The sequence below is a fragment of the Phaethon lepturus genome, unplaced genomic scaffold (genome assembly GCF_000687285.1).
Source record: "Phaethon lepturus isolate BGI_N335 unplaced genomic scaffold, ASM68728v1 scaffold43601, whole genome shotgun sequence".
NCBI classification, from domain to species: Eukaryota; Metazoa; Chordata; class Aves; order Phaethontiformes; family Phaethontidae; genus Phaethon; species Phaethon lepturus.
In genome coordinates, this window is record NW_010516398.1 from 16,530 (window position 1) to 44,523 (window position 27,994).

Genomic DNA, 27,994 nt, shown 5'->3' on the forward strand with positions numbered 1-27,994 from the left:
TATCACAAAAGCTTGAACATGTTTATTTTATGTTAGTACTAAAAATCAAGGAAAAAAGCTTCATATATTCTCGTCACAAAAATATTTACCAGCCACTTTTTATTTCCACATTATGATTATCTGGCTCAGCAGGAGCTGAACTGTATCCAGACTACAGAAATCATTCCAGAAGGTCTCCTCAGTTTACAACTTACTGCAATTTACATTTTCTCCTCCTCTCAGCACCTTACTGCAAAGGTTCAAGAGGGATTAATAACAAATCGAGAAAGAATAGGACAGGTATCTGTATTTACAACATTCATCTTTGCTGCTGCCGAGCCGCGGGAGCGGTACCATGAACTACCGAAGTCTTCGTATCGCTCTGTGCAAATTTCCCTCGGTAGGTGAAAAGGCAGCCTCAGAATGTACCAAAATCCGACCCCCGGGCTCGGACGGTCCGCGAAACGCAACAGCCCGCGACGGAGAGCATCTCCTCGCCCCTGCTCCACTCCAGAGTCATAACCCGAACAGCCGGTGACGGAGGGTGAGAGCAGGCTGGATCCCCCCTGCGTCGGTGTCAGGGCAGAAGGTGCCGCGGCGACCGCACGACTTCAGTCCGCTGCCAAGTCTTCAGTGTGCCCTGTGCTTCCTCTTCTTGTGTTTTTTATCTTTCTTTTTGTTGGCACACTTGGAGCAGAACCATTGGATTTCTTCTGGGGGTGCAGTCGTAATCCCAACGCAAGGCCTGTGAAGGACAGGAAAATATCGTACCATCTCAGTGGAGTAATGTCACTTTTGTTTCTTACCCAAAGAAATGGAATTTTCCAGTGGGAGACAGAATCTGGCCTTCGAATTAATATAGTAATTATATTATCATTATCGTAATGAATATAATGATCGAACAGAAACCTAAAAAACCACTTGCTTTGAAACAAAAAACAATAAATCGAAAGGACACTCAGATAAGAAATGTTATTTCAATAGAAAATATGAGCGCACTTTCAGGTATAATAGGCTAAATATAAAATAATTTCAAATGCTTCTTTAACACATCCGCAAAAAATCTTATGATTTTATGTAGCTGTTTAAGAAAACACCTAAAAAGTAGTGATTAATTCTCTCCAACCCTTTTATAAGAGCTGACATTTATATTACTGTTCATACAATGCTTCGTAATTTGAAATGCCTATCTGTATACACTATGCTCATCATCCTGTAGTTCTCACAAAATTACCGGAATCAGCAATATTTTTCAAAAACAACTGTTATCACCAATGCCCATTAATTAAAAAGTAACTCTCCTTCACAGCTTAAAATCTGCTTCTTCAAATTCCAGAGAAACAGAGATAAAAATATCTTCCAGATTATTAAATTGGACAGAGTAAAGCCATTTAAATATCCCCGGCGTCGCGAACGATAAAAAAAAAAGAAAGGTTTTTAATAATACAGCCCTGATCTGCGAGGGAACGGCGGAACAGGATGGATGAGAGCAACTTACCAGTGATACCAATCGTCGCAGTCGTCACAACCTATCATTGGACTGCCATCATCTGGCTTGTTACAGCCAGGACAGATCCAGATCTGGTTACCCCACTCGTCTCGGATCTGGGCAGAGAAAAGGAAAGTTAGCTGGTTTTCAGGGCTAAGCAGGCAGCAAAGCTGACATTTAAACAAACAAACAAACAAACAAGGCAGCTTGCTTATCTGCAAAGCTATCCAGAGACCACCGTTGCTGTTTATGAATTCTCCGACTGTAAGTGCTCGGCGTTATGTTTTAATTGATTTCTCTATACTGTACTTGTTGACAAAGGCGTCCATTTTTCTGTACTGTCCTGTAAACCAGTAAAGCCAGTTGAACCACCCGACCTCAGCACAGGCACTCGCATACAGCAGCCAGGGCTTAAGGACACGGTTCCTTCTGTCTATACTGTCGTGACTTTTTAAATTCTACCCTGTTAATGGCAAGAACGAGCAACGGCAGCCTCCTGCGTAAGATAACAGTCTGATATGCATGTAAAATATACAGTGCCATGTGTATATGTTGCCGTATTACTTATTAGCCAAAGTCTTCAACTTCAACTGGCTGATAAGATCAGGATATAAAAAAAGTTGTTACTGAGTAACTTTCCATTCCCCTTATGACATTTATGTCACAGAACAATTTACTAAAGGGTAAACGAAACCAGAGAGGCAGATCATTTACAGTATTAGGCAGCTGCTTACTGGGTTTATCATATTCAGAGCTTTATGAAATTTTTTTTAATGTTTATATCCTGCTAGACCCATTATTTGTGTTTTTAAATTTCAAGTGGTTTCTTTAACCGTTCTTTGGTAAAAACATACATGCAAAACGTCAGGAAATCCATCCCAAGAAGCGCCATTAACAATACAAGATACAAAATCTCTGGGGTATTACCCTGATGTCATCATGCCTTTATGAAGATTTGCACATTATCACTGGATCTCAAAAACGTAAACGGCTTTGTTCTCAGCTTTTGTGCATTAGTGCATTTACACATATCTAAGGCAGTAACTTTTTGGTATCTGTATAGCTTACAAAAATGATATAAAAAAGTAGTAGGTGAAAAGCCCCTCAAATGCTCTTCGGGAAAAGTAAAAAAGCTACTACACGGTGGTCTGTACACCTTATACCACTTCCAAAAAAATCAGTTGGGAAATTCACACCACTCTATACTGACTCTTCTTAAAGCCCTCAATTTTTTTTATGACTTAAAACTAGAAAACACAAAGCCCAGGAACGTTAAGCAGGGAACAATCCCCTTCCCAACAGCGACACGGAGTAGGCAACGTCGCGCAATGAACTCGACTGTAAAGCTGATTGATTGCAATGACCATTCCTATCTACGCATCCAATCTCACATCCGCAAAGTCATTTTAAGTTGGTAGAGAAGCATCTGCTCCGCAGGTAAACCGCCTGCGCCTGGCTTAAAAGGTCCGTAGTCATTCCTGGGGGATAATCCTGCTGGGGAAGGAGGAGCTGCTCGCACCGTGCTGCTGCAGAGAAGCAACGCTGCGGGCTGTCGGGCTGACAGCTACAGCCCTTTACAACCAGCTTGAGCAACCTGGCTGTACCCGCACCATCCTCCGGCACCGGCACCCACCCCGTCCAGGGTGCTGCCCGGTTTTGGCACTGGTGCTGCCGGGTGTAGGCGGCACGGTCCGACGTTGCCCCAGGAGGAGGCAGATACCCTGACTTTCCCAAACTCACATTTTTCAGGGGGGACGTTTACCTGCAGAATACCTGCCTCGGGCTTTCAGGGGCTGGAGAGGGGCAGGGTGGTCTGTAATTACTGAAACCTCTGCCTGTTTGTTAAACAAGAACTTGGGCTGCTGAATGAGGATGTTAAAAATATTGTGTAACTTCTCATTCCTTAACGAGCCAAGGGTCGTGGAAGGAGGGACAGTATGTGATTGCCAAATGCTATTTTAGTACAAACCGCTGAGAGTTAATGATCAGAGCACACTTACTGAGATGCTATCCTACAGGAAGATCCCACATTGTATTTTTTTTTTTTTTTAAACTATAAAATCATCCTCCTGTCCTCCCCTGCAGAAGGGAGTTATGCACCTCTGTTGCACTGGCTTCAGCCTTATCTCCGGAAGAGCTTTCCTGTGCGATTTGGGGAAAGCCATTTCATCATTTGGTGTCCCTGATTCCCTTTGTACAAGGGGCTAATAGTTATTAATTATTCCCCTCTTTCTCAACCTCTCTCTCAGCTTTCTGACTTATAAATGTCTCATATCACAAGTCTCTCTGCCTGTGCACATAGTTGGATCCCAGTGCAGTAAAGCCCTGGTTTCAACGACAATGCTGTAAGAGAAAAAAATAACCTGGAGCCTACATGTCCTCTGAATTCTCCGTAAGGTGCTAAGAGTGTTACCACCAGAAGTACCTAAGAAAACCTCTAGGTTTTCATTCTTTAAACTAACATAATCTCTAAATTATTTGCTTTTAATACTTACTGTACTACATCCCATTTTCTTCAGTATGTTGGAAATGTTTCTCTCTCAGAGTGAATTTCCAAGCTTCTGGGCACTACTGTGATACGTCAGAGTGACACTGCACTTACACTTGTGATACAGAAGGTGAGGATGTGTGTCCTACACCCTAAAGATATGCACAGCCTATGTGTGGTCACTAGTGCTGTAACCCACTCAGGAGTGAAATGTAGCAGCTGTTTAAATAGAGACCAGTAACACGACACAACTGCTTAAGTCCAGCAGGGAAGAGCACCTTTTCCATTAGAAACGTCAGGGTAGATTTACACTAGGAATCGTTATAAAAACAGGAATAATAAAAAAAAAGAGAAAACTCATGCATACGTTGCAATGAAAGCACAGAAAACTCTGTAATAAAAGCAAGTCTCAGGTGTTTTAAATGGTGAGATTTTTAAACTGCTACCCACTACAGATAAGGTGTCATCAACCAAGCTGGAACTTAGCCAGGACAGGGAGGATAACACCACTGCTACCGTTGTTAATGCTGTCTGCTGCTCTTCAATGACCACAATTGGTCAGGACTTCCATTTTACACTGCATCTCAAGCAGAAATTTTCAGTAGCATGGCAATCCTAGTCCTGCCCAGGGGTATGTCCATGTTCTTTTAGAGAATGCAGTTCCTACATCATGTTGGATGGGAGACTTTTCTAAAGGAATGAAGAAGTCTTAATGCTACCAGAGAGAAGCCAAGTTCAGAGCATATGTCAAACAGACTAATGAACTGTAGACTGATTAACTGTCTACAGATAGATAATCTGTAGATAATTTTGATGTTAATTTGAGATACACAATGTTAATTTGAGATGCACAAACATCTGCAATTTTGTGTGTTGAGGAAAGCAGAAAAGAGAGTAGTAGACTCCACACATCTCAAATGAGGGCTAAGTCAAATTCTTGATGTGGTATGAGGGTTCTGTCCTTTACCTGACAGACAGCAAAATCTATGGTGAGTTTGACATTTGAGGTTTCAATTCAGCACTTAGGAAAGCTTCTGTAAAAAAATCCCCACCTCCAAAAATAAATGCTCTAGCTCAGTTAGCAGAAAATACCAAGTGAGATAGAACTGGACTTGTTAGAAGAAACTTAAACATTGAACTGGGAACACAGAAAAAATTCAGTCCAAGTAGTAGTGTTTTAATTATTGACCCCTCAAAACAAGTGCATGGAAGCAAGGGCTGGATAAAGAGTAGCTACCATCAGTTTGAGATGATGAGTTCACCCAGGAGCTCAACAATTCAAGAGATGAATGTCACTGGCACGGACAAAGCATGGCAGCATGTGTTACCTACCACGTAAGTACTGACGGTCTCGGTCACCACGCTCCTAACCGGAGCTTTGGAGCCTCCTGCTGCTGAGACAGCTGGAGAGGGTGGCGGGATCAGGACCGGTGAGACGGTAGCCTGTGGAGGAGGAGGAGGAGCTGGAGCTGGAGGAGGGGTGACATGAACGGGAGCTGGTACCGGTGACGGCACGGGTGGAGGTGTTTTGGGCCGGCTCACAGGAGTAGAAGGTTTGGCCTCTGGAGCTGGCACCACTTTGCTGATGACACTGTAGGAGCAAAAATGGGAATCGTTAGAGTTGATGGGAAAGAAAGCAATGATCGATCACCCACTAGATATAAAGAAAATATAGTGCTGCTAATTCACATCACCTTTGAGTAATCAAAGAGGCTGTTTCAACCCAACACAAGGACTGTTGTCACTGCTACACCCATCCATTGGATAGGGTAAAGCACAGAGCCATTACAAAGCAAACACCAGGACTGCCTGAACCACTCTATAGCTCACTGTCATATAAATATTCTCTGTGGCTTTACTAAACCTTGTTTCGTTAAGTTTTATTACATTAGCTCAATTTGTGGGAAATATTAGAAAGGAAAGTTAATCAGCTGTGAACAGCACTGATTTTAATCTTCAAACTGAGAGACGATATCATCCTCTTCAGATCCTACATTAGGGGGTTCTCCAAATATTTGCTAGTTTGGTATTTCTTTCCCCAAATGTTTATGAAATCAGCAGTGGATCTAGTCAGGACAAATAAATGACGCACACTATATACTCAGCAGTTAAAATATTACTACTTACTTGAGTAGCTGAAGTAGACAGGATGTAGCTCTAGTAAATATACAATATAGAATAATCTTGCCCAGGAAGGGGGATACATAGGGGACCCAACATTTATTAATGGATGTTGATACAGTGTTATAGATGTGCATGCAATTTAATGGACAACACAGAAAAAGCCCTTACTATAAGGCTCTAGATTGGAAACATAAAGAGAAGGAAAAGGATGTTTTAGAAAACAAAACAAAAAACCCTCAAACAAAACATAGGATAGGTCTATTTGTTTTACCACATTTTGGTAAATCATTTAACTAACTTATTTATATTTGAATGGTAACTGTGGGAGTGCAACTGATTTATGATGGGACTGTAGGAAGAAGGTGATTTAAAGAAAGGTTAGACATTCCAGAGAGGAGGATAACTTAAGAAAGCAAAAAATGGAGACATCAGTAGGAAAACCATGACGAAAATCAAATTCCAGCAACTCCTGAGAGCCAGGAAAGTCCAGCTCCACCGGGAATTTTACATTCAACTTTAGATTTTACTGCAACTCTCTTAGGACATTCAAAAGGCAGTATCACTACGATCGGAAACATTGTCTGCATTTCAAGTCAATAATCCAAGCAATCATTTGAGAAAGGCTTGGAATTATACAGTATTTAATGCTTGGCTGAGATAATAGTGTTTTTTTCCCAAGATATGCCACTTGCACTACTAAGTCAGAACTATGGCAAGTTACAGTAAGAGACTTAGTAAAAGGAAAGAGAACAATGGGTTTGGTATTCCTGCCTAACCTGCCAACTGTAGCATCACACCTACCTTCCGAGACCTACTATGAGTGACTAGAGGAAGAAAACCAACAGCAAGGAAGTTTAGAAACTTAGAGTGGAGCAGAGTGTGACAGGCGTTAGATGATTTTTCATCAGCAACACCGAAGGCATTCACACCACTTGATGTCCTAGTGATTGCTTCAGGTACGTAACCTGGGAGCTCAGGCTCTTTGTATGTGTCAGTAAGGTGCTAGACTGTGAGTCAAAGTACAGGACTCCTAATGTACGTCTGTGACTTGCAGAAGGAAGGAAATCCTATTATCAGGCCATCCTGGGAGCAACCTACACATCAAATCCAGTCTCCTTCTCCTGTTAGTGGGGCACATCCAAAACCTCACTCTTCTTTCCCACCAAGAAAGTTTTCTCTTTGGCTCTTGTGAATGTCCATGATGTGTTTCCGCTTCAGTGAAAGTCTTAGTGTGTGGCTCCCTGGGGTCCTGCCAGACTGGCCACCCCAACTCAGGTGTTTCTTCTGTGCCTTCCTTCCCGCACTGCTACCCCAGAGAGCCCTGGCTCCCAAGGCTGAACGCCTAAGACCATGGTTGGTGGCAATACTCCCATGGTTTGCAAAGTCACCCTCACGACTTGAGAGCCACCTCTCAATAAAAAAAATAATTTTAGCAAATAATAAAAGCGAGGAGAGGGACAAGAAAGCAAAATATTTGGCATGGCAGAAGTAATTTGGATGGTCTCAAACATCATTATCCCTTCTTTCCCCTCCTCCCTCTTCTACCCCCTGCAAGTAAACAAAGTCCTGCTATGAGTTCTTCAGGGAGTCAATCCTCCCCAAGTCTAGACTAGGAAATGTATTAGCTAATAGGATTTTAAACACAACTTTGCACACAGTGTAAACAGTTTTAAAGAAGTATTAGCTAATACAATTTGAATGAGTGACCATGCCCAGCTAACATATGAAATTAAATTCCACAGTTTCTTGGCCTAGATAAAGCCAGGTTCTCCTCCTGCACAGGGTCTTCGAAGTCATGCTGCTAACAGCTGCAGAAGCTACAAGCAACATCACATATGAAATCTTCCAAAACTACAAATATTCATTAGCGGGCGACACACACTCACCGATTGGCTGGTTTGCTTGAAGTGTGCAATTAGGACACAGTCAGTATATAGGGCAGCTTGTTTATCTTGATTTTAGAGCTCAGTTATCAAAACAGGAGATCGGCATTTCGGAGCACGCTTGGGCCTACCACTCCCTTGGGCTAATAAAGTTCAGAGGCTCCAGAGTGGAGAAATGAATGGCTTTGTGCTACACCATTAGAGGTGATGGAGTAATCTCAGCGAGGGTGGTTTAGCCTGTCCTCCTTCCTGAAGAAGGGGCTGCATATACGGCAATATGGAGGTGGGGAGAAATCAAAGGGAAATAGCAGTCCCACGACTAATAATTAATGTTACTTCAGACTTGGAAAGAAACCTGATATCAAAACACTATGTAAATGATGGCAAGATTTATGAGCTCTATTTTATGGATGGGAAAAGTGAGGCACAGAGCGCACTGCAAGCAGGCAGTACTCACCACAGCAAAGCTTCGATCCTCCTGGTACCTAAGTCCCTGCTAGGATTTAAACCCTACATTTGGACATCAGCACACATACATTCTTTCTCAAATGTGCTTTTCGTCTGCTTCCAAAAGCAGCGCTTGTATATTAGAAGTCTGTAAGTACAATACTAAATAAGACAAAATTTCACCTCCAGCCCCCCTCCAAAATCCAAAGTATCTAAAACTGAGGTTGGATTAGTATTTTTTGAAGTAATCAAACACAAATGAACATCAACCACCATCAACACTCTCAGAGCCCTGAGACAAGAATTGCAGGCTGCTTGCGTGGCAATATATACACATTCTACACTGAAAGATAAAAAGTTGGTTAAAGTTGTTTTTGAATCAAAATCGTTCCTTCAGAATGAAGGGGTGTTAGAAAACCCTTGGAACAGAAGTGGTAATAAGATAATAATCATAACTAAACCACTCCCTTTCAAAAAAACCCAGAAATAATGTAAACATTGTGTATCTGGTTGTGTCCAACCTAAATTCACTTTGGATTTCTTTTTAAATGCTAGCAGGAACTGTATTTCTTACAGAACCTCAGCATATTTATAATTGAACGCATGTATCCATACACCTTTTCATAATGGTAGAATGAATGAAATCCAATTTTCATCATTACTCTGGGGCAATCACCCCGTTCACAGCTACAGATCCAAACCCAAACAGGATGAAGTGTTGGCTTGCAGGCAAAGTGCAAATTCTACCAAGATTTTAAGTGTCACGATAGGTCAGTTGGTTTCTAACTGGCATGAGTTGTAACACGCTACATCCGGAGCAAAATGTGGCTCCAAGGTGTGAAATGGTTTCCTATCTTTGGAAGTAATTGATTTGATTTCATTCGGATCCTTGCGGCCGAAAGCCCCATTGACTGCTTCATATAAACACAGGGAAAAGACATTTGCACCGAAAGGAAACTGCTTTTCAAAAATAGGATATGAACCACAGGGCTGAATGACTGCTATGGGTGATGAGCTCCAAAAAAATGCTGTATCAGTACTTCCAAAGGTCTCGTAAAAAATCACAGCACACTCTCGGAGGTAGAGCCCCAAAGCAGCTGTTTCACATATGCTCTGCCCAAAAGAGAAATGACATTTGAAAAGTCCTAATTCTTTTAAAACCCAAGACTCATTTTTAAGCAAGGAGCAGGAGCTAAGGGGGTCTTTGTATGCAGGAAAATTATACCATCAGCTGCACCAACATAACTAAAACCAGTACCACTCACTCGGATTAGTACAAGTGATATTATTAACTATTAGTATTGATACTCCCTTATTGACATAAGTTCCTCGATGCTAGAAAGTTAAGTGGTGTAACTATTTTATTACTAAAAAATCTCACATCTGGAACTGAGATTGATGCACCAGAAAAAACCTAACTACTCTAAGAGCTATGGGTAAGGGTATCAAAAACACCCAGGGGAATGAGGAAGATTTCCATATGGTTTAGATTCTTCACAGATTAGAGGTGATTTTGAAAATTTTATCCCAACCCTGGAGGAGAATCAGTGTAATTTAAGCTCTGTAATGTAGGCTAATTCCCATATTACTTTTAGAAAGAGAAATTTAGTTTTTACCTCTTACACCCTACTGAATATTTTATTCTGTGCAAGCAACTCTTACTGGCAGATACAAGCTCCACAAATACACGCTATGACCAGATCACGTGTTTGCAGAGTGCCAAAATGCACCAAACCTCCAGCGGAACCCCTAGCAATTTTGCAAGTGAAAAAGAGTTCAGTACTTAAACTTTAAATTAAAAAAATATAAATATTTTCACGTGATAAATTGTCCGCAATGTGATATTCTTTTCTATCACGGAAAATGAACACTTGAACACTTATTCCAAGATGTCATCCATTTTTGTGGACACTGCCCGGTCTCATACACATGGTACAACTTCCACATAAGCATGTTGACCTTCAATGGTGCACGTGGAGCTCAACAGCCCATTCTCCATTTCATCACTATGGCAAAACCCCGCAAACATTCCTTCCTGGGCAAATGAGTCCAGTGATTTCGCAGGCATCGTGTCACTTAATCCCATTCACAAGTTTCTTGAGCTTCATCTTAAAACCGGTTAATCTTTTTGTCCCCACCATCACCCTGTTCCACAACCTCACTGCTCTGGTGACACAGCAACCTCTTCTAATTTCCAGCCTACACTCATAGCCAATTAATTCCCATTTGTTTTTATGCCAACTTGTTCTTTAGCTTAAATAGCTTTCTCCCTCCAAAATGTTTACTTGGCTGATGTATTTGTAGCCAGCAATCATATCCCCTCTCCACATGCTAGACTAAACACACAAAGTTGCTGTCCTCTCCTATGATAACACAGGCTGCCCTACGCTCCCCCTAACAGTGCTCCAAGCCCTCCTCTGCACCTGCTCTTCCCAACTCATCCTCCCTGAACACCACCTGCCTTCAAGAACGGAATAGAACATTTCAGATGAAGTATCACCAGGTTCTCATATGACGGCCCAGACACTTCCACTATCTCTGCTAAAATTACCTCTTGCAATGCACCTTACGGTCATACGTGGATCATGTTGACAACTCTGTCATTCTGTGATCAACTAATGATCCCTCACCCACTTAATGCATCTACTGTAGCGATACGCCTACTGATCAGCTTTTTACTTCTCGCTGAAGCTTCTATCGGTACACTTCAAATGCAAAGCCTTAACTGCAGTTTTTCATTTACTGAATTAAATACCATTTTTACCCAAGTCTTTCCAGACAATCATCAGATCCTTGTTTGTAATGACACGATCCTTCAGCCTTACTTCCAATAAAAAGCATCAGTGTTCTACCTCCTTCTGTGACAAAATTTTAAATGAAATTATGAAATCAAACCAGTCCTGAAATACATCCTTGAGCATATTCACTAGTAACCTCCTCTCTGGTTAAATAACTCTTACAAGTCTCAGTTGCTATCTTCCTTTGAGCTAGCTCCTTACTGCTGAGCAGTTCCTCTGCTAATCTCCTGTCTTTGCCAGCTTCACTATGAATGACCTGTGTGATAGTATTAAACGTTTTCCTGAAATCCAGCTTGGATTTGCCATCTGTTATTCACCCAGAAGAGAGCATTCCTTTCTCCCAATGGTAGGACAGATGTCAACTTTATTCCAGCTACGCCCATGTGAGTGTCTGAGCTCTTCTCCACCGCAGCTGAGACTCCCTTGGACGTGAAACGATCTGATCCTGCACCCAGTGACTGCTTCTCCAGTCCAGAAGTCGTCTCTCTGCAGTGGGAGGCAGAGGCAGCCGCTCTCAGCATCGGTGGTAGAAACAGATATTCAAGATGCACGGCAAAAAAATTAGCCACCACCAGCCACATCTCTTGCAGGGACTACCAACAGGACTAGGCTAATCTAGAAAATCAGTTGCTTTATCAAAAGATAAGATATCAAGCCTGTTGGTATGGTTTCCTTCCGTTTTGTGTTTTATTCCATTACTTCCAAGCCTTTAATCAGCCCTTCCTCCAAAATTTGTTTTGTAATTATGTGTACTGCTGTCACCAGGTGTCTAGATCACTTTTCCTTTCTCCCCTTCTTCAGCACTTCTATTTTTTCTATTATTTATTAGAAATAGATTTAACAAACATTGCATTTTTAAATAAAAGGAAATGTATTAAAAATTACTTGTCACTGAGTCTTGAAATTCACGACCCAATTCTTCTGGAACTTGGGAGAATGATTATCCCATTCCTTGATTTCAGTGTGTAAAGGTCCCTATATTTTGCTTCCCAGTTCATTATGGTAGTTACCACTGCTGTCAACCTGCTGCTGTTACCCACCTTGTCCCATTCCTCAGTAAAGGAGAGAATGAACCTAGGGTCAGACGGAAAGTATTCTTCCTGTTCTTGTCTCATACCTGTATTACCCTTCATCTTCTCCCTGTCTTCATTTCCCTGGTCCTCCTTTTTCCCTTCTTCTCCTGTTTGCTCAATATCCTTCACAACATTTAATTCAGCTTGACTTCTGCAAAGCCTGACAGTCTTTTGCCTTGAAGAGGTAACTTCTTTGCTAACGGTCCTTTTCTCCTAGAGGTAAGACGCTTATTCCCAACGTCATTTAGGAAGGAGTTATTCATACAATTCACTCTGTAGTCATTTTGCTACAAGTGCCCCCTTCCCACACGCAGAAAACACCACTTTTGAAGCCATTAGGTCTTCAGTCCAGCTGACGTTTCTAGGTAACTCCTTTGGTTTATGGACATTTGCTCTCTTGAAATGGAATTATAGGTTTTCTACTGTTTATTTTTCCATTACTTTAAGTGAAATAGAGTTCTGCCCTTGGCCTCTGCCCTCCGTATCTGTTACACCAGGGTACTTCTCCCAACAACCACAAACACCTTTCTGCCGATGACTCCTCAATCTCCCTCCCATTCTTTCTCACCATTCTTACATCTCCGGATGGTTCACTGCCAGTCTGACAAAACAAAACTGAGCTGGTAGCGTGGCGTCTTGGTATCTTTCATCTTCTTTTCTCTCTTATCATCAATAACAAGCTGCTCAGAGCTTCGATGTGAAAACCACCTGGCATTATCCCTTTCTGCTGAGCTCTCAACAGCAAAACCAGAAGCTGGTAAAACATGTTTATGCCCATGAGCTCTTTGCAAACCTTCTCTTACGTGTTCCTTGCAAACTGTCCTTTATTGTCGTTTGTTTTGGGAAATGTTACGGGGTGAATGATCTAAAAGCTTGCCCGTAAAACCTACATCTACCTTCTTTAATGGGAACTAGTGTAGAATATGAATTTTATGAACTACCGGAAAATTATGCCAGCATAGGTTTAGAAACTTCTAAAACTGTAATTTCCAGCTTGTTACTGAGACATGTTTTTGTAAGAACCAAGCAAACCAGCCAGTCCTGAACTTGGAGGCTCTGTACAGCTACAGATCAATTGCTCACAGGACAACTTCATGAAATTCAGGTAGGACCATCGTTTTCCTTTGTGTCTACGGATGGCTACTTCTCTACGGCCCTCTTGTCCACATCCAGCTCCCAGGAACTGTACTGTGAATCCCCTGGTCTACACAGTTCACTCACTTTGGTTTAAAAACTTCAGTAAAAGAGTGAATAAAAAGAAGTACCTCTCTCAAAGACAAGAACAAATCAGCACCTTTCTCTTCCAGTCATCTTCTATGGAAGCAGAGTATTTTTTAAACAAATACTCATCTGTCTTTCTAATCTTTCACACATATTTGATCGGTTTCTGTTGTGCTTTATAAGGGCAGCTGCTCATGCTCATTTACACAAGCAATTCTCTTATGTGTCTAAACCTGCCTGAAGTTTTTTTTTTTTTAATTGTGGTATACAGTATACAATTTCTTTACTCTTGAGCAATAAGCAGCAAAATCAAAGAATCTCACAGTAAGTTGTTTTGTGTTCTAATGACTCAAGCCTTTTTATGGATTCACTTTTGGAGTCATCACCCAATGTGGCCAGCAGCAAAATGAAAATAATTTGCCACAGCCTACCACCTACCATAAACAGGATGAATAATTAGTTGGGGTGGCTTCAGTAATTAAAAAAAAAAAAAGAAAACAGCTAAGGACTACATCTGAAGTTGGAAATCATGCTCAATGAAGAAAAAAAACTCTGCTAAATCACCTTTAGACATCTAAACAAAAATGATCATTTACACGTTTTGGTAAAAGGGATAGAGTATTCTTCAGGTTTGTTCCCCCCCGCCCCGTAAAAGCTGCAATCCTGCAGCACGGGAGAGGCTGGGGAACCTCCACCGAAGTGAATGAGACTTCTGAACGGATACAAGACCACACATGGGGATCTTACTGCAGGATCAGGGCCAATATGTTACACTCAAAAAGAACAATCGGGAAAGGGATATGAATCGTACCCAAGACAGTATCTTCATTAAAATATATTCAGCGTTTAAAAAGGCATTGAAAAGTCAGTCCTCCAGCTCTTAGCATTTAGAAGACTACAGAACAGAAAAATGCGGCTCTGTATAGACACACACAAACACACACGCACAAAGAGTTATGAAAGCTGTAAAGATCACTGGAATTCCTAAAGCACACCTCTGAAGCCTTGGAGAGGAGCAAGATGATTTGTCATTACTCTGCCTCCTCACTCAGGTGGTCTATTGATCATGTCAAAAATGATTTCACCATTACATGCTCTTTTCCGTCTTACAGCAAAAGTTGGACTGACGCAAAGAGCGTTAATTCTGTTAACGGACTGTTAGCATGGTCTTCTCTTCTAAGTGCTACACTGTAAAATAATTGGGATGCCCATTAGTCCTGCAATAAAGACACTTTCGCTGCCCGGATTCTATTGTTTAATTTTCCCAAACAGTGGTTTACCCTTCTACATTCTTCTCCCTGAAGTATCACTTTTTCCCTCCTATTTAATCCCACAATAAGTTCTCCTCCAGAGCTTTCTGTTGAATAAGCAACGTCTCGCAGGGTAACCAACACCGCCCACAGCTGTGTCCCACAATAGCCCCATGCTGCTTGCATTACGTCTTTCGGAGGATTTGGTCACGGTGCCTTAACTGCTCCAAACACTGCTCTTATTCATAAAAACGTGCAGAAGGAGGGGCTTCCAGCAGGATTCCTTTACCTGTTTCCCCACCACAAAACAGTGAAATAAATGGAACGGGTCACGAGCTACTTGGCCGGTAATGCAAACCTACGGCTTGACAAGTCAATAAAAAGCCAATGCTTTCCTCCCCAGCCACACGTAGGGAGCCAAGGCTAGAGGCAAACAATTTGGATATGCCTACACAGGGAGGTTAATGAACCCCATTATTCAGCTATTGTGGGCAAACACTATGAAGACAGTAATGTAAATTATCGAAGTCTGAGTAGCTCTCCACTAAATAGCACCCAAAGTTCAAAAGTTTCTTCACAAGGCCTGATATATCTGTATGAGAATAACCCTATTAAAAATTAAAGCTCCTTGAATATCCACCAAAGATGATATTGTAAAAATAAGATGCATTCTTGGAAAATACGTACGGCCGCATTCTAGACTAATTGAAGTTAATAGCAAAGTCCTGTCTTAGATATTTAGCTTTTTTTTTTCCCCAACTCCCAGGGATTTTGAGCAGTTTTCAGAAAAAATACATATTCTCATCACAGCAGCAACTACAGATCCTCAATGAGCTTAGGGGAACACCAACACAATCCTTGCCTAGTTTCTTGTCTTCACCCAGGTCAATAAAAAGCGTATAATGGATTTGCTAATACCTTTTTCTTCTCTCGTCCCTTGGTGCCATTGCCTTTTTAAAGTCTGATTGCGTATCTGTGTGTATAGTTTTCCCAAGAAAATTCAATCCCTGGAGAGTTTGTAGCTCAATGCTTAAGTAAATTAAGCTTGTTGCAGATAGAAGATCCATCATTTAGGCATCTGTTTTTTTGGAGAACATTACTCTGTAATACACTTGGTGGTACTCTGTATGCTGCAGGTTAGATAATAAAGTTTTACAGGATTTCAAATAGTATGACTAAAGAGCTGTTCTGCTGCAATTCTGTTGCCCAACTGTGGTTGTACTTAAAAGAATGAATTCTTGAACAAGTAGCAGTGATGACCCAAACCATGTAAATTTATGAAAAATAAACTCCTCTAACAGTCCAGCTGTGTTTCGGGTAGGGTTACAGCTTCAATGTGGAGATTTTCTCTAGCTGTATTTCCTTTCAGGCTTCCATTTTTTTCAGACACATGTTATTTTGCCAATTTATAAAAATATGTGCTACGAGCATCCTAATTTGGTTGAAGTTCTGAGATGGATGATCATAGAAACTCGGTGTAGTAAAACAGAAAGCAACAGGACAGCTTCCCCTGTGCTCTTAGTCCCAAAAGTATGCTTGTGGGTCACCAATATTACACAGAGAGGTCACATCTAATGGTCACAAAATGATTTGGTCTATATATATTATATATATGCCACTTGGCTTTGAGATTCCCTAGAAAGGATGTCAGCTAGCTATGCTGGTGGCTTTTGTCATGGGGATATCATGCAGTTGAGTGAGCCTCAAAGCGAACGTAAGTTAGGCCTTGGACCAATAACATCCTACCAAGCAATAAAAAGCGTTAGTGGAGTCAATTAAATATGTGGATAACAAAACTTCTTCTATCCCTTAATCCTTTTTCAGGATTTTATTTTACAATCCACAGGTTATTTAATATACATTTTTCATAGACACATACACATACATATCTGAGCATGCGTGCTATTTTTTTGGGAGAAAGTCACATATCTACTCACTTCCAAAATATGTAAGACAAAGGGCACCTTTACTAGAGCTGCAGGTCATGTTTACAAATTAAACACTGTTAAAATACCTGTCTTTCCCCTTCTCATGTCTGGTTTCCAGGTTCACTGCTGATGGCAGAGGAACTTGTACAATGCAGTACAAGTCTGGAGCAAAAGCCTGACATTTGAAGGTAAATTTGGAGACCTGATTTAAGAAAAAATATATATCCTGCTTCTAAGTCAGAGGAGCACTGAAACAGCAACCAGTGAGTGGTACTCTTCTTTGTGGTCTGGCATTAGTGTCAGAAACCATGTGTTTTTTCTTTAAATGTAGAATAAATTTATCTGAAGTATTAAAAATTACAGCACATACTTTTGCTGAAGTTTATGTCAACTGTGGTAGCAGCTGGAATGTCAACACCTCATCGATAGATGCCTTTAAAAAACTTACATGTAAGAAAGATGATTGTACTTAGGAAAGATAACTAGACAAAAAGAAACCATGATGCAATTGAATAAAAGTATTAAATTCTGCTCATCATTTGCAGTTGGTTTAAAATTTAAAAATCTATACTAGCTGTGGTTTTTTGCTTTGTTTTGTTTTTTTAAAAAAAGATAGCATCTCTAGTTCCTTCCTATACTAACTCAGTTAGCAATCTACCTTGATAACACTGGAATGGAAAAAAACCCCAGTGAAAAACCCTTCCAAGGTATCATTCAAATCATATCTAAAAAGGTGGTCATAAATATTTTAGAACCCAAGCAAACTAATAAGAGCTAGGCCCATTAAGGATAAGATCTTTTACAACAAATTAAATAAAACAATTTATTGAAGCCTGGACTTGAGATAAACTAGATTTACTAGCTGACCTTTTATTCATTTAAAGAACAAAATTAGCTCTAATTGCATTAGAATGGAATCCAGTAAATTTCTTCTAATGTGGCATCCATGCAAGTATTGCTGTAATTGTTTACAACGAAGATGGAAACGCTTTGATTATAATCTACTTTCTTCTCGTTTTACTGTGCAGTTAAAACACTTGCAAAAAACCCTAAAGTAGAACAGTTTTTCCAATATTGGTTTCTCCATCCTTCAGCAACAGTACACTTTCATGTCTGTTAACCTAGCATTATTAATAGCCATCGCTTTTGAACTGATGTGTGTTGTAAGAATATTTGCACGCCAGACAAGCTCGAACGCAGACATCACCTTGAATCTAGGAGCAATACGTGCTCGTATTCACAGAAACAAGAAAGAAGGAGCCCTCTCTGCCACTACCATCACTGCTTTGTGTGTTGGTCCAAGCAGAGGAGCCAAGAAGCAAAATGACAGAGACCAAACTGTCTGCTACGCTGCAAAAGCATTTTCCTCACCATTGCTGCATTATTTGAGTAAACCTGTGTTACTGTTGTCGTGCTGTTTATGGTGTGATGCAAATCTGCATTTCAAGCACCATCAGTCTGACACTTTTTCTTTAGACACCTGAAAGACTTCGTGGCCTCATCAAGATCTGTAAGTACTTCCATTAAAGACAGTGTTTTATATGAAGTTGCCCCAAAACAAACCAACCTCCAGCTGCATAGTTACTTAAGTACCTCCAAAAGCCTCCAAAACAGCTCTTCTTTCTGACAGAGGAAACTGCAAAATAACTCATTAGTCCATCTAGTTCTTACGCATCAAATTCTATGAATCCCCAAAAACTTTTCTCATCTCTTTCCATGGCGATTCACGGTATTCTTAAACAATCCCACGCTAATAAAGACACGAGACATGCTATCAGAAACACGTTTCTGTATGATAATTACCAGATATTCAGAACTTCATTACCAACACAGACGAAACTGAAGTTTAACTTTCCCTTAACATAACACGTCACAAAAGCTTTTGTTTCTGCCTGTTATGAGGTACTTAAAAGGCTGATGATGCTACTCTGGTCTTTTCAACTAATAACTTCAAATAGAGGGTCACAGAGACTTCTGGTATTACTTTAGATGTCCATGCCACACACACGGCTATGTAATCCTTTGCCTCAGAGCTACGCCAGTCCTTTTCATAATGATCACAACACATGAAAATTAAAATATGCCCTGAGTTCAGGCCGAATATTAATTGCTGAGGATGAAAGCAAAAGTATTATTTAGAGCAGGACAGCTCCGCTGCAAGCCCGGCCACATTAGACACCAATTGCACGCAACGCAGAACAGTTCCCAGAGCCACGTGGCGCAAACTGTATTTACTTGTGTAACGGCAAATTTCTTCCTGGATTTTGCCTTGGAAAACTATGACAAATCCTAAAAGCTATTACAAAGCTCTTAAGTTCTTGTTTGGCATCAGTCAGAAGGTGCAACTGGGTGATACAGTCATTGCAACGGGACAACTTTAGGGTGTTGGTATGGTGGGCAGTGAGGAGATATTTAAGGTAGAAAACGGAAACCAATAAACACATAGAAGTGGAATGACTCAACCTCATTTGGTTATGCAGCCTAAAGCAATCTCAAGGATGAGTGTCATGTGGAGAAGGTGAAGTTCCCCTCCTAGGCCCAGGACAGATGCTGCAGAGAACTGCAGCACAACCACTTTTTAGCATTTGCTACCAGCTGCCTCCAGAACTCCACCGCCCCTGAAGACCTCAGCCTTGGTGTTTAATTCTCCCCTAATTCATCTAGAAACTTTGAGCTATGTCAGCTTTGTGTAGCTCCCATGCTGGAGTCGGGGTGTAAACTCTAGGCTCTGCTGTGCTAAGGATCACAATATCTGAGGTCCTCAGATGGTGGTCAAGGTGCCACTGAAGATGCACAAACAAAACTGGAATAGAAGCAAGTTTCCCAAAAGGCCATAAAACAAGGTGTCAGTATCTCTGACCCACTACGGGCTGGCAGGGCTGATGATGACGTACCCATATGATTCGTAGCAAGCAGATGGAGTCTGACGCCCCTTCTCAAAATGTGTGTAGATATGAGAAAGACTGGGGTGAGATAAGGGCAACGAAGCTGGTGAGGGGTCTGGAGCACAAGTCTTATGAGGAGCGGCTGAGGGAACTGGGGTTGTTCAGTCTGGAGGAGGCTGAGGGGAGACCTTATTGCTCTCTACAACTACCTGAAAGGGGGTTGTGGTGAGGTGGGTGTTGGTCTCTTCTCCCAAGTAACTAGCGATAGGTATAGATTGGATATTAGGAGAAATTTCTTTATGGAGAGAGTGGTCAAGCATTGGCACAGGCTGCCGAGGCAGATGGTGGAGTCACTATCACTGGAAGTGTTCAAAAAACATGTAGACGTGGCACTTTGGGACATGGTTTAGTGGGCATGGTGGTGTTGGTTAATAGTTGGACTTGATGATCTTAAAGGTCGTTTCCAACTTAATAATTCTATGATTCTATAAGATGGGAAGCAAAGTCAATTCTTTGGTGCTAAAATATAGCTTCAGAACTTTAGCTGTGCACAGTCAAATCATGCACAGCAGGACAGACAACTGCTCAGAGAAAGCTGTAGCTTTCCCACAGTAATCTGAGGCACAGGAATTTTAGATCACACTCAAATATTGTGAAAGGAAGAACAGAAATGGTTGAAGAGCAGGAAAAAGCCCTGATATTTAGGGTGGGGGTGTCCCATAGAAACCAAGAAATGACTGAAGTCCCATAGCAACTTCAAACCAGTAAAACTCACAGTTACCTGCTGAGGAGGAGTAGGACAGCATAGAAAAACAGAATAATCAACAAAGATGCCATTTAACTTATAAAGTGAAAAATTAGCGATTAGGAGATTTAGTTCAGAATGGCTATAAAAGAGAAACAACTACATTAGTGAGATTTAATGTGATGAATGGAAAGGAAAAATCTGTTTGGTGCTCATGTTTACCATCAGACATGAAAGTATGCTCTATGCCATTAAAAACATGAAAAACCTGATTAAAAGCAACCCTTCACATACAACACAGGACCAGTCTAAAAAGCCCAGTGATGCATGGTTTCCCCAGCCTCTCCAACCACCTGTTTATGCTGTATGATCTCAGGATAAGGATCATCCTATTTATGTTCATACAGTACAAAGTAACTATTATTTGTACAACAGCACCCAATAATTAGGGAGCTAATGAACCAACATTTGAAATGCGTTAGGTACACTCATGAATAATCATCAACAGTTATAATAAAACAGATGCGTATAAAGGAATTTCAACTGTTATGTTTTAAAGCATAAAGCAACTCTTGGCTGAAAAGCATTATGAAACTTAGCTGTAGGTTACACTAGGGATAACCATCCATTAGGGAAACCTCACTACACGTCACCGGAGGCATCACACAAGTCTAGATGAAGTCTTGTAATCCATGCCCTAGAAAGGCACGGAGTGGGAAACACAGTAGGATGGATAGAAGATGATGGGTCCCACTTGGAAAGCAAAAGAAAAAGGGCAAAATGTCCAAAAAGCTTCTACCATTAAGTGTTCTGCTTTGTTTTTCATTAGAATGGTCAAAAGATGTCATAGCTGTATGAATATAATTTGCCACTAACTTTAAGCATTTCCCACTGAAAAGAAGAGCTACCACAACTGACAGAGGATGAACTGTGGTAAGCATACACTTGCAGATGGATTTATTTGTACTCACATCTTGTCTTGGCCTGCACCCACTCTTAATGTCAGCCGAGGAATAACCGGTGATGGAGCTGGAACAACCGGTTCCACCTTTATCTGTACAAGGGAACACAATCATCAATCAATGACTGCAAGCAAACTCCCAAAATATATTAATTACATGAAAGCACTGATGGACTTAACCAAATAGAGTATATCGGCTTAATGAGACAGACCTATGACAGACTGAGCACCGCTCTCTCGTGCTTCATGATGTAGCATGGATGGTCAGTTTGTTGGGGAGCTCCCAGCCATAGCAAATCATAAATATGAATTCTAGACTAAAAAGTCAACTTGAAATTTTGTTGCCTTTGTACCTGCTCACACACTTTGTTAATAAGTCTTCCCAATTTAGTATTTTTCTAGAGACACAAACCCCCCCAGTATGTTACAAAACAATGACATGAAATGCTTTGACCTTAGTACTCAAACTTGATGGGTGCCCACTGGTGTTTGAACTTTTTTCTGAGATTTAAATTCAGTTATTTCCCAGGTTCATCACATAAATGTACCATGACCCTCTTGAATCAAAATTAGACACAGAGGAAGCAAATAAACCCCAAGCACCAATGCTGAATGCTTTATGAAAGTGCTTATCCACACAGGTATAACAGAACCACTGCTTGTCAATGCAATTAGGCTGAGGTTTCTAATGGCTATTTTTCAAATGGCCTGGTTTCCAACCTCAGTATCTGGTGAAGCTTAGACAACTTGCATGTGTCCTTAAAACTCTTTGAACCAGTATCTGCCAAAATTTTGAGCATGTGTGTCATTGTATTTAATAAAATAACCACTGAGCTGAATCTCGTCTAAGAACCTTTAGACAAAAATAGTATCCATACACTAAATGGAAACCTAAGCAACTGTCAGTGGGAGAGATCTGTTTTAAAAAGCTTTCATAAAGAAAAGGAGGGCAAACAATTAATTCAAAGCACAGAAAGAAGTGCAGGAGACAGCAGGCCAGACTGGGGGGACTCAATTAGGACTTGAGGAATGGTAGTGACAAAGTCCCATGCCACAGACCTTGCTCAAAGAACCAGAGCTGCTCCTGAGGAGATGTCTACTCAAGAGAAAGAAGGGCTGCAGCCTGAGTAGTATTGCTGTTTTGACACAGTTACCCATGCTTTTCAACAAAGCTCTCTATGGATATGTATTAGCCTACTTCACAGGTCTCCTTCTACTCTTTTGTTTATATAGCACATTTTTTTTTATGTCATTCCCCTGGAGTGTTGCAAAAGGTTGTTTTCTCTGGAGCTCCTAATGCCTGGAACAATTTCACTGCCACTTTCCATAGGTAATCTCGTAACTGCTTTCCCGGCACCTTAACCTGTAGCATCGTCCACCGGATAGAGACATGGAACTGAATTCTGGGTACAGGAGGCCCAGGCACGTGCCTTAGATTATCTTACCTCTTTTTCTGTAGGTTTTCCTCCTTCTGTAGTGTCTATTTCAAATACAAAACTTCCTAGGACAAGTAGTGCTACTTAGCTTCCAGAACACAGCGCAGAAAGATCCTCATGTCATCCATCCTTTGTATTAAGGTCTTTTGTATTATTATTATTTGTATACCACCAAGATGTTCTAAACAATGGTGGTGTGGGCTCACGTGGCAGAAGAAAAGCACATACAATACTTCCTTATGCTCAGATACCAACACTGCAGTCTGCTGAGAGAGGAAAACTGGCCTCCACGACAATCCTAAATCTTCCCCTTTGATACAGGAGGAGAGGAAGCATCTTTCTACAATGTGGGTTTGTGTGTAGGGTTTGCATGACTGGAGCAGAGGGAAAATTAAGGAGCATTCACAGATATATCCTGGATATCCTCGTTTTCCTCGACACGGATGACAGGATTTTGGTTCACGAGTACGGGCAGTCTACTTTGGGGCAGCACTGGCAAGCCCTGCCCCGATGCGAGAATGGCTCCATTTCCCACGAAGCCGTTCCTCAACTACTTTAGTTTACAGCTCAGTGTATTAAGGTTAGCCGAAACTGGGTCAGCAGCTGCCTCCTGAGCTGCTCAGTCACTCCTACAGCACACCCCGTAATCTCCCTCCTAGAAGTGGGGTGTAAGTGTTTCAACTGTCTGCTTTTAATTTGGTACTGCCTGCCCCAGCTCACTGAATCCTTTTCTGGCTCCAGGGGCAGCACCCCAACACTGCGGAACCCAGAGCTGCAGGCAAGCCCTATGCAAAAGAAGCTCCTCTTCCTCGTCCCACCACCGAACACTTCCAGCGTGCAGCCTTCAGCTTCTGTTTTCTGCCATTTATGCAGAACATTGGTTGCTGTTCTGTGTCTTCCAGCAGCCTGGGGCAAAATTGCACTGAAAACTTGATAAAAAGCTTCAGTTCCCCAACCGGATGGGAAGCACAGTTAGGGAATACCTATAACAATACTCAAAAATGGAAACATTACCGTTGAATCGCTTTTTGTTTCAGTATAGCAGTATTAGAAATAGAAATCTGGTATTTTCTACTGGCCATCAAGAGCTGAACTGCAGTTAGCCCACAGACTCATCCTTCAGGTCGCGCTTACGCCGCCGAAGTGGATGCGCCGCGGAAGGTTCAGCCTCCGAGCCGTAACTTGATCATTTGCTCTTACAGCACAACTGCTGGCTAAATAAGTCATTGTGTGATCTAAAAGCTAAATTAAGGAAACATGTACTTTTAGGGGTTAAAATGAAAGAGCAGCATTCTGGAGTAATACTGGGAATTGGGGCCAGCAGAAGAGCATTTACAGTGGATTACTAAGCTTCCCAAATCACCAAAGAGGTAAAGTCCAGCAATATAAGACTCCTTTGTAGCTAACTAAAAATACATTGTCAGTGGATTTGTCCAGTTTTATGTATAAGCAATACTTCTTTCACCTGAACTAATACTAGTAGTCATATAAGCCCCTTATTGCCATGTGCTGCATTTTTTTTGCTAATCTTCAAGGATTTAGCTTCTTTGCCACATACCTCAGGGCACCAACTGATAAAGCTCTAACTCTCCATTTTTCCAGGACACCAGCAGTGCGGCCTTGCAAAAAATGAAAATCGCTCAAGAGATTTAAAGGGGAAATTTATTTTTAAAATCCTGACTTGCAGCAAAGAGGTGGATTTAAAAAAAGCTTATCTATCAAGAATCAGTTTAAATTTTAATTCTGTCTGGGGCCTCTTTCATGCATTCTAGCTTTAAAGTTTATCTCTTGACAGGGACTTTTTGCCAAGGTAATGGGCAGCTTTGTCAATTTAATTTGTCCAAGTTTTTATTACTGTTGAACTCCTTTTCCTAATATATATACGTTTAGTCTATACCGAAGCTTTACCAGTTTGTATTTGTTTGTGTATCTGTTATAGTGCTCTAAAGCAAAATAGATACAGAGATTTGCAGAAGAAATGCAAAATCGAATGTATGAAAAACAAGCAACTCATTTGCTTTATTCATATACACACATATTTAACTTAAAAAGAAATCTCTGCAGAAATTCTCAACGAAATACTGACAAAACATCTCAGGCATCAGGGGCAGACAGACAAAATGGGGAATCCGTGCAAGTGTTGCTGCAGTCTAAAACTGAACATTAACATGGACAACTGGACCATCACCCTGTCGATCACCGACTCATCCACGGCAGACAGATGTTAGTTCTCCAGGTCACCTGGATTCTGCACTGAAAAACCATCTGTCAACTTAAAAAATATGGGAAGTTTTAAAATCAGAAGTTTGTTTCAAGTCCAGAAGGTAGCACAACAGGGCACAGTGACAAAAAAGGAAAATGAGGAATGTCCCAACTCTGAGCTTGTACAAACTATTTCACTCAAAGCAGGATGTATCTTGGTAAAACCAGAACTGGTACAGTGCTTCCTAATGCTAAGGATAGAGATTTAGGAAATCCTGTATCCAAGGTTATCACATATGAAGACAATCTCTTCCTTTTCTTCTTTTTTCTTCTTTTCATATTAACAATTTAATGCGTATTATAAGGTGAAGTGGCAAAAAATTAGAGCAACCCCTGAATTAGGGGAGCTGTTTCTAATGGGATTTCAAATCTGATAACATGCAAATATGCTGGTTTCATTTCTTAAATATTAAATATATTCTCAAGATTAGGTGATATTGGAAAGAAGAAATTATCTTTGGCTGATGCAAATCAGTAAGAGTTACAGGAGTGGAAGGAACTCAACCCACTTGAAAACTAGCTCTCCTCTCCCTCAAGCATAAGAATCAAAACAAAAGGTGACATTTGAACATTTAGACCAGAATTTGAAAACAATTTTCTTACTTCAAACAAATGGGAGCAACAAAGGGGTAGTCTTGCTAAGAGAGGATTTAGCAGCTCTTCCAAACATTTGACATAACTGATGAACTTGTTTATTTGAAGGCAGTCCACTCCTCATTTCTGTCCACCTGGTAATTTACAGATTTCTACAAGCTTCGAAACAGTAGACTTTTAGAAACTACCTTTAAAGTTTATATGGAAGGTACACGGTTGCTGGCCCCACTAGTTGAAATCTACAGAACAAAATTTGTGCATTGCAACACTACATACATTTGTTGCGTGCATGCTGATGATGAGTCTGAAGCCCAGCTTTTCAAAGTGAAACGTAAGTTGAGGAAAAGCAGGAAAACAACCTCAAATTTCAAATGGACAAAACTGACCTTCCATTGTTTTGTCTTCCAAAGAGGTGGGACAATCCCTGAAACTCTTGGGGGCATGTCTTCCTTGGAGCTGTTATTTTTAAAAAAATACCAAACCTGTAATCACACATCTCCTCAAAGCTCTTAATGCTCAGGAGCAAATATAGGAATCCATGTGCATTTTTCAAGCAATTATGCCATTTCAACTCATCTAAGAAGCTTACCTTTTCATGTTTGTGTTTCTCTTTTTCTTTCTCTTTCTTTTCTCTTTCTTTCCTCTCCTTTTCCTTCTCCTTCCTTTCCTTTTCTTTGTCCTTCTCCCTTTCTTTCTTTTTCTTCTTCTCTTTTTTGTCTTTCTTCTTCTCTTTTGGTTTCTCTTTGTCCTCAAACAGTTTTTCAGGAAGCATTGGAGACAAGGAAGGTAACATGCTGGGAAGCCTCATGGCAGTTGGTGTGCTGAACAAGGGCAAAGACATTTCTTTGGGAGGTAACACAAGAGGTGCTGATGGAGCCTTTATCTTATCTTCCTTACCTTTATCTTTAAGTTTCTCTTTGTCTTTCTTATCCTTGTCTTTTTTACCTTTCTCTTTCTCTTTCTTTTTATCTTTATGTTTTTCTCTCTCTTTTTTGGTATTGCCATCTTTCAACTTTACTTTTGTGTCAGCATCCTCAAAGTCCTTTAGTTTGAATTTATAGGGGTCAAGATCATCATCTTTGAGTAGTTCCTTCCACTGGAATTTCGCTTCCTTGTTTCCTTCCTTGTCTCTATCCTTCTCCTTGTTCTTTTCCTTCTCCTTATTTTTCTCCTTGCTTTTCTCTTTATCTTTTTCCTTTTGTTTTTCTTTCTTCTTCATTTTTGTCTTCAGCTCCTTTTTCAATTTCTTTTTCACTTCTACCGATGAAGCCAACTTGGTTTTCTCCTCATAGACTTTGAGAAGAGGTTCTGGAGTTGGTGGTGAAGCAGAAGGAGAGGAGAAATAAGTGAAGTTGGTAGGTGGATTAGAAGGTGCCCCCATGTTTGCCTTTCGAATGACCTCATCAATTGAGTCATCCATTGTCCATGAAATGTCTGAACTTGAAGTTCCACCTGAGGGAGGTATTGGAGTTGCTCCTGCCTTATTTGCATTACTGGCAGAAACAGAAGGTTTAGGAGTTGTTGTCTCAGAAATAGAAAGTCTTTTAGGACTGGTAAAAATTTCCCCTTCTGATTCGGAACCAGAGGAAAACTCAAAGGGATCCGGTTCTCGTTCTGCACATGCACGAGCAATCACAGCATCGATTGAATCATCAATGGTCTTGTCCATTACTGGTACTTTCTTAGTCTGGTTTTCAATATTTGGCTTGGTGGCAGGCTCAGGTGGTGTCTGCCCTTGTTTTACTTGAATGTTTTCCTTTCCTATCTTGTCGCTTAATGCAGCCAGAGGGGTTCTACTTGGTGTTTCAGGCTTGACAGGTGGTTGGGGAACATGAGCAGGAACCTTTGGACTTTTAGGACTTTTTGGGCTCTTGGCACGAGCTGGTGACTTTTTTTCTTTGGATCCAGTTTTTGGTGAACGTATGGGACTTCCAGATACCACTGGTGAGGGTGTAGTTTTAGGTGATTTTGTCTTCTGTCCTGGAGAACTTGTTTTGGACTTTGTTTTGGGTACAAACGGCTTTGCCTCTAAAGTTTTGGGGGTTGGCACTTGCGATTTTGCAATGGGAGCCAACATTGGTGGTTCTGGTGAAGGAGGGGCTAAGTCTGTACTGTCCTGAACATGAACTGGAGAAAGCATTGGTGGTACTTTTTGAGTATTTATTGAGCTAAGAGGCTCACGTGGTTCCAAAGCTCCGTCCAAGGTGTCCCCTTTGGAAACAGATAGTTTTGGTCGTTTCACGGGTGGAAATTCCTCAGCATCAGGACTTTCTAATGGTCTCTTGCTCAAGTAGTTCTCATCATTAATCGCCTCATCCTCTTCCATATCTCCCTCTTCTTCCAGTGGCACCTGCATGGCCTCCGCAGATGTACCTCCATCGGTAGGCACCTGTTCCTCTTCTTCTTCTGTAACAAAGAACATTTTAAAAAA

General features: G+C 41.0%; 1 protein-coding gene across 1 annotated transcript; it reads right to left on the reverse strand.

Annotated features, from left to right (window-relative positions):
• On the reverse strand, window positions 1–27,985 carry TAF3 (TAF3 RNA polymerase II, TATA box binding protein (TBP)-associated factor, 140kDa). The gene is made up of 5 exons (XM_010296045.1): window positions 26,153–27,985; window positions 21,282–21,364; window positions 5,289–5,547; window positions 1,478–1,584; window positions 1–724 (listed from the first exon to the last, which is right to left on the reverse strand). Exons 1-5 carry the CDS (start codon window positions 27,983–27,985, stop codon window positions 610–612), a joined length of 2,397 nt encoding a protein of 798 aa, XP_010294347.1. The 3' UTR covers window positions 1–609.
• Between the last annotated feature and the right edge of the window lie 9 nt (window positions 27,986–27,994).